The sequence below is a fragment of the Rutidosis leptorrhynchoides genome, chromosome 9, assembly GCF_046630445.1.
Source record: "Rutidosis leptorrhynchoides isolate AG116_Rl617_1_P2 chromosome 9, CSIRO_AGI_Rlap_v1, whole genome shotgun sequence".
Classification (NCBI taxonomy): domain Eukaryota; kingdom Viridiplantae; phylum Streptophyta; class Magnoliopsida; order Asterales; family Asteraceae; genus Rutidosis; species Rutidosis leptorrhynchoides.
In genome coordinates, this window is record NC_092341.1 from 353,010,858 (window position 1) to 353,018,989 (window position 8,132).

Genomic DNA, 8,132 nt, shown 5'->3' on the forward strand with positions numbered 1-8,132 from the left:
TTTCTCTCCATTATCATCTTTGTTCTTACACTTCATTATTAGTATTCTAAATCAAGAATCAAATCACTAAAGGTAGTTATAAGCCTACTGAATTATAACATCAAAAATCAAACCACTAAAGGTAGTTATAAGCCTACTGAATTATAACATCAAGAATCAAACCACTAAAGGTAGTTATAAGCCTACTGAATTATAACAATGATTGATTTTAAGCATTTAACTAGAAAGTATGAGCTTCAATACAAACAATCTCTAAAAATAACCAATGGGTTTCATGGGCCTGGGTAAGTGATCCGACCTCGAGCCCAATTAACTATTAAACGAAACGCAGCATAAAGAGTTGTATGATACAAACCGAGTCAACTCTCATTCTCAACTCGGTACCTCCATTTGTAACGCTCACTTGCCTTCTGCATTTTACTATTTTACTTCAGTGATCCCGTTACTCTTACAATCTTCCACCGATTGATGTAAATTCCAACTCTGTAAGTCTCGTTTGCCGTTTTCCCCAATTTTATTTCAGTGTCCCAATTAATTTCACTAAATTAGGGTTTTCTTTATCTATATCTAACCTATTAAATTGTAGTATATTCTAATTCTAACTTGTATTATACCGATGGATCATATTGGTAAATTTGGTTTCTTTTCTTGATTCTAAAAGAATTTGCTTTCTGTTTTCTTGATTGTTTGATTCAGTTACTTATTTAGTTTGGTGTTATACGGTTTTTGAGTTATGTATTCTGTAGTAGGTATTAATTTGAATCTGTAAAGAGCTTACAGAGTTTCAGGATTGTATGTATGTATTAGATTAGAATGAAATTAAATTAAATTGTGCATTTGTGCGTATAAACATGTTAATTAGATTAGATACTATTAAATGCCGGTTGCATGAGTTAGTTTGTATATATCACAAAGTGGTTTTTGATCGGTGTAGGGCGTGGAGGTTAATCCGATAAAGATATAATATAAGGTTATTAAAATAGCTGAGTTTGTTACTGGATTATGGTTTTTAGAATAAAGTTATAACAGTTTATTAATATTGCTGTGTGAATGTGTGATAGACTACATGTAGGCTTTGCAACAAATTATGTAAGTATACATTGCATCCAAATAAAAATCGTTGTTTAAAGTTCAACAAATGCAAATTAATATTTCTTAATTAGGCCCAAGATCCCTAATGCTGTTTGTATAAGAACAAGTTTGGTAACGTACTAGCGTTACTGAACGTGAAAGCGTTTGCCCAGGAACTTGTTTTTTCTTTAGGCTTGCATCTTATAAAGAAGTGATCCGGGTCGTCTGACAGAATCTACTCAGAAGTTAACAACAATGAGTTTTGTTTTTCGAGGGAGTAGAGGGGATATTGAAACGGGGTTTCCTGGATATATTCCCGAACGTCGTGCAGTGGTATATCTTCATTACTTCCTACGCAGACTCTTAGTGTTATATATATTTGTTTGTTAACTTCATCGTTAGGCACACATGTTTGAAATTATTATTCTAACTATGTATTTGTAATTATGTGATCCTGCTGTTAGCGTGTCCATGCATCTCGACCTGTAAATACAAACTCACTCGCGTTTCTCGTTACAGGTACCACATTGACTTCATTTTTTTTTTTTACGTGAAAATTTCTTTACACTGCTACTCATTATATTTGTTTTGTTTTTTCATCTGATAGTTCTCTTGTTGTTCATGATACTGAACTCGCACCAAATGTCTCCCAACTTTCTGGTACTTATCTTCCGACACCTATATATTTTATTTATTTATTCATATCTATTCTCTCTTTTCTAATTTTCTTCAATACATATATATTGAATAATCAGCTTTGGTTGGTACTTGGTGTGTTTTTAATGGCAACAAGTTTACGAATGTATGCAACGTGTCAACAACTTCAAGCTCAGGCTCAAGCACACGCGGTGACAGCTGGCGGCCTCCTTGGCCATACGGAATTACGTTTGCAGATGCCGCCTTCTATCGCTCTTGCAACTCGAGGACGATTACAAGGGCTTAGATTACAGCTTGCACTTCTTGATAGGGAATTTGATGATCTGGGTCAGTTTAGTTCCAAACATATTCATATTTATGTTCATATTCGTGTATGACAATTTAATAAAAGTTTTTCTGGTGTATTAATCATTGCAACTAAATGTTAATTTCAGATTATGAGACTTTGAGAGCGTTGGATTCTGATAATAATCCTGCAGCTACTTCAATGAGTGAGGAAGAGGTTAATTCTCTTCCTGTTCACAAGTACAAAATTGCTGACTCTAGAAGGTATGAAGGAAAGTTTTTTTATTACTGATTTTTTTTTTTTTATAAATTATATATTTTTTTCTTGAGAATTTATGAATTTTGATGACAGCTGTAATAACATTAGTGGCTCCTTGGTGGAAAATGGTTCATCTTCCGCAACCGAGGTATTGATATCTTAATTTCCAGTAGAAACGTCCCCCACCCCCCCCCCCCCCCCCCCCCCCCCCCCCCAACCACCACCACCCACCCCACACACACAAAGGGGTTGTAGTTACAATTTAACTTCAGGAACTTAAGTTTTCTGTAAATAATAATAATTTTTTATTATTATTTTATTTATTTATTTATATATTTTTGTGGAGCAGAAGGTTGATTCTGGCAGTGGGAATTTGAAATCCACTGAAGACGAGCTTACTTGCAGTGTTTGCTTAGAAACGGTTATTGCAGGAGAACTAGTTCGTTCTTTGCCATGCTTACATCAGGTCTGTCCTCACTTTGATCTTTTGTGTACTAATGATGGTGACTGTTTGACCTGTATATTTATGACTGGGTCCCATCTGGTTATAATATTTTTCGAACGGGTCAAATGGGTAAAATAGAAGAAGTTTAAAAAAAGGAGTTGGGTGAAATAGGTTGAACACGTTAAATGGCCTGAAAGATACTTGTAATCGTATGTAGTTCTCTATTCAAGAACCTAGATCGCGAATGTAATTATATGATAGGCCCAATGGGTTAAATGAAGACACAAGTCCAACTAATACAGATGAGCCCATTAATAGAAGATCACTTCGGCCCAGAAATGTACCAAAGTGGGCCAAGGACTACCGGTTAATGAAGAGGCAAAATGGTTAATTTGTTAAACATGTGTCATTAGCTACTGTCATTAGTTGTTAGGTTGTTAGATGGTGGTTAGAACAGAATTGAACTGTATTAGTAGTGATTAGTGTTCAATTGAAAAGGATAACAAATTTATAATTTTTTCTGGGCCGGAATGATCTTTTATTAATGGGCTCATCTGTATTAGTTGGACTAGTGTCTTCATTTAACCCATTGGGCCTATCATTATATGGTCTTCACTAATTAACACAGATATTAACCATAAAAAGAAGTTAAAGCTAGCTTTAGTCACAACACATGTTTATCATTTCTAACCATCCTATAGTCTGCGTGTGGAAAGATGTATGACAAATTTGATCGTAAATTTTCTTTTAAAGGTTTCTTACCAAAATAAATATAAAAATGTACATGCTTTTTTTGCAGTTCCATACAGAATGCATAGATCCATGGCTGCGGCAGCAGGGTACATGCCCTGTTTGCAAGTTTAAAGTTGGATCTGCATGGCATGATGATGACGAACAAGAAGAAACGGACTGAGTCTTTAATAATTGTCTGACCTACATGTAGTTTAGCAATCAGAATCATCCTGATTTTGTGTTTTTTTAGGAACATGTATCAACTATTTTTAGTAGAAATTGTAAATCTGTCTAACCTAACAAAAGCTTCCAATACTCTGCTTAGTTTTGATATTACCAATTGCTGCTGCTGTTTCTAATATGTTTGCGTGTAGGAAAGCCTTTACAATCATCTAAAATTTCCAATTTTTTGCAATACTCTCAAAAAAAAAAAAAAAAAAAAAAAAAAAAAAAAAAAAAAATGCAATATTGTTTGCTATAAAAGGGAAGGTTTTAACTGTAAAAAATTGTTTTCAACTATGAAAATTTGTGGTTTTTTTGGTTTGTACATAATTTTGGCATTTCAAAGCGTGTGTTTAAAGGGATCATTGCAAGACTCTTGAATAAGCACCAAGTACTGATTATCAAAAACAAGTGTGTAAATGTAAAACATAACTACATGAGTTCCCACTTACATCTAATCTAATCATATCTAAAGTCATCACAAGATCCCGTTATTGATTTCTTTTTATATTTTAAGGATATTTATATATATGATGAAAAAATGATTAAAAGTTGGTCAAAAAGGAAAACAAAATCTTGACGTTTTAATTATTCCATTACAAAGCATAATCAAGGTTTACTATTAGTTAAGCATGCTTTCCACTTTATTATGTACCAAAGCATGCCTATTGCTAGCACTCAATTTTCCATAAGTACTTAATTTATATCAAGTTTTTAAATTTAATTGGGAATCTAATGATTATATATATATATATATATATATATATATATATATATATATATATATATATATATATATATATATATATATATATATATATAATCTATTCTTTATTTATCAACGTTTTTGGTAAACAGATTAAGTTTCTTTGTTCAGGTTATTTAGAAATGCAAGTATTTTTACTTATATGTACACGACATGATCAATTTATCTCGAGATTGTTTTCTACTCTTACTATGAGCACCTAAAATATATTCCTAGTGATAATAAACACTTGTTTTCTTTACACAATTGGGACTTCTACTTTGTATTCATGTTGGGCCCTAAGGAGCAATCCCTGACCCAACATACGTATGACTTTTATCAACCATTAGAAATGATATAAAATTTATTTGTTTATATTTTTTAAGATAATGTATTTATTAGGGTGAAAGCAACATAATGCGTTTGTGATAAATTTAGAAGTGGGTTGGGAATTAAAGAGGTGAATGAATCTTTGGATCAGAAATAATTGGATTCGAACATAATAATGCTAAATTCTATGTATTTATATAAAGAACTACATGTTGAATAGGCCAACTATTAGTTTAAAACAGTTAACGTATGGGACAATAGTTCTTCAACTTATTGTTCGAAATTGGTAGATTTATCTCATCTCCTATCGTCTGTACATGTGTGTAACATGTTAAAAGATAAGGTGTGACGTATGTGTCATCTTTTAATTTTTTTACGTATACGTATTAGATCTTAACTAATTACGTAGTATGATATTGTAATCAAATTGTTACTATGACCTAATAAAATAAAAGCTACTAGTCTTGAGAAACATATACATAATAACGCCAAAATATATATACTCTGTATAATCATTCATATATACTCAAATTTTCTAGCTATCGGTGATTTTGGTGGTATCTTAGAATCATTTTACATATGAATGCTTTCATATAAAAATAACGGCAAACACACATATTCTCTAGCTGTATTCTGATTTGTGATTATATTATGAAAATATAAATTGTCGTTTTAAAATTATCCTTATAAAATTTTTGTGCAACTTTGGCAATTTTTGAGTAAAAATACTTTATCGAGAAAATTTCATGAGTCAAAGATCAATAAAGATTATCTATTTTCATACCTAATTTCTAAAACTAGCTTCTCATTAGTTCTTAATATAAATTGTTCTATAAAAAGAATGTTTTTACTTTTATTGGTTTGTATGTAGTGTAAAAGTATTACGAGTACTAAGTGTGAGATAATAAAGAATCATTTTTACCTGATCTAGTAGTAGTTAGTGCTTCACTTATAAGATGTTCTAAGAAGTTAGAAAGCAAAATTTGCGATTACAAAATGGAAATCAAATTACGAATTTTAAAACACACACTTCTTTCTTTTTAAAGACTTACTTCTTTACTTCATACGTTTCACAACTTTGTATTCTATCTAAACAAAATAATCTTCAAAATTAAAATCGTTCCATAAATAGTATAAATTTTTATTGTATACATTAAAAAAATTGTTGTCTAGCAAATTTTTTTTTTTTTGAGTTTAAGATATATATAATAAATTTTTTATATTCATATGAATATTTTTAAACATACATTCGTTACTATGTCATTTATTATTTAGGCTAAAAAACGATCGACAAAAATAACATTCAAGATAATATTGATCGTGAAGAATGTTAACGTTTTTTTTTTCATGTTTTGTGAAGTAAAATTTAGCCCGATTTAAAGTTTAGGGTTTAGGGGGAAGCAAAACTTTTTTTTTTTTTTCGTTTTTTGTAAAAACTTTGTTCACGAACATTATAGAATGGATGAAAATATGAACATTTAATAAAGACACTTTGTGATAAATGTTTTTATTTGGCGGGAAAACGCTCGAAGAAGTAATATATAACAATTATCGTGTTTTTCGAGCATATGTTGAAGTTTTAGATATTAGGGTTTATAGGGTTTAGATATTATGATTTAGAAATTTAGGGTTTGGGGTTTAGATTTAGGATTTAGATTGAGTTTTTAACACGAACGGTTTAGAGTTTAGGGTTTAGGGTTTAGGGTTTGGTGTTTTGGGTTTATGGAATAAACCCAAAACACCAAACCCTAAACCCTAAACTCTAAATCGGGCTAAATTTTACTTCACAAAACATGAAAAACAAACGCTAGCATTCTTCACGATCAATATTATCTTGAATGTTATTTTTGTCGACGGTTTTCCCGCCTAAATAATAACATTCATCACGAAGTGACTTTTTTAAATGTTCATACTTTCGTGTGATCTTGATGCCTGAAAAAAAAATTCCAAAAAAATGATTTTTTTTTTTTTTGCTTCCCCCGATTGGTTACTTCCCCATTTATCATGCCCCTATATATATATATATATATATATATAGATATATACATACTCACTCCGTCCCAGATTAATTGTCCAGTATTCCTTTTCGAGTTGTCCCAAATTAATTGTCCACTTTCAAAAATGGTAAGTAAATTTAACGAAGTTTCAATATTGTCCCTAATGAATTAATTAAATTACAAAAGTTAGAAGGTTTTCTAATTAATTGATTGAGGGTAAAATTGTAAAGCTAGAAAAAGTACATAGAAAGTACAATGTGATAATGACATTTCTAAAACCTTGTGTTATTAATCTGGGACATACATATATATATATATATATATATATATATATATATATTTAAAAAACTATAATTCTTTTTTCAAAAAAATGAAAACTAATATATATAAATATAAGTTTAAAAAGCTATAATTCTTTTTTCGAAAAAATGAAAACTAATATAACAACGGACTTTTATTGTTCGATGAAAAGCCGACAAAATGATAAAAAATACAAAATCCCAAAACGCCACACAACTAGACAACGAAACATAACAAAAACCTAATCACAAGAGGGCCAAATTGAGCCAACAAAACAAACATTAGATTACAACAAAAACTACATATATAGAAGTCGACAAAACACAAGCTATAATTAAAAACGGACACAACAAAACATGAAGATATAACCGACTATTCTTTATCAAGTGATTCAGCGCCACATTTATAAGTCGGTAATAAGCTTCATTAGATAACTCCATAGCCATTTGGTTAAACCTACAAAGGTTAATTTAATAATAGGTTCGTAAAAAATATCCTAATCATGAATTGCGATCACCACTGACGCTCCTATTTGTTATAGTAATAACTTAAAACACCAATCTCAAAAGTCAATCAATTAACTAAAACGCTAAAACGTTAGTGTCACCCAAAGCACACTACTTAGATGACCTGGATCCATAGTTCTACACTTTGCTGCAACGATAAATAACCATAATAACCATAACCATCTTATATTAAATAAATATATATAAATAAATAAAATATAAAATATTAAAATTAATTAAAGCTCAATAATATACGGAGTGATATAATTAATTAATTCCAAATTCAATCTTCATCTCAAAATTTCATTAATTCCTTTAATTATCTCTTTCGTTTGCCATTTCATAACAGCACTCTGTAAAAGAAGGAATAAAAAAACTACTCCGTATTATAATACATACAAAATATTAATTAATTTGATATTTAAGATTTTTTAATATCAAAATAGAGTAATTATCATCCTCTCTTCCTCCACGGACGACGGCCAGAACTTCGTCGGAGATATCGCCGTCACTGAGCGAGAAAGAGGTCGACCGATTAACAAACCTCCGTTAATTACGAATCTCCATAATCACGCCAACAAAC

At 30.5% G+C, this 8,132-nt stretch overlaps 1 protein-coding gene across 1 annotated transcript; it reads left to right on the forward strand.

Moving 5' to 3' along the window:
• The first annotated feature begins 363 nt into the window (after positions 1 to 363).
• Positions 364 to 3,782, forward strand: LOC139866897 (E3 ubiquitin-protein ligase SDIR1-like). Its single transcript, XM_071855191.1, has 9 exons — positions 364 to 485; positions 1,245 to 1,404; positions 1,536 to 1,590; positions 1,679 to 1,731; positions 1,827 to 2,055; positions 2,163 to 2,277; positions 2,366 to 2,420; positions 2,622 to 2,738; positions 3,517 to 3,782. The coding sequence occupies exons 2-9, from the start codon at positions 1,327 to 1,329 to the stop codon at positions 3,628 to 3,630; spliced, it is 816 nt and encodes a 271-aa protein (XP_071711292.1). The 5' UTR covers positions 364 to 485; positions 1,245 to 1,326; the 3' UTR covers positions 3,631 to 3,782.
• The last annotated feature ends 4,350 nt before the right edge of the window (positions 3,783 to 8,132 follow it).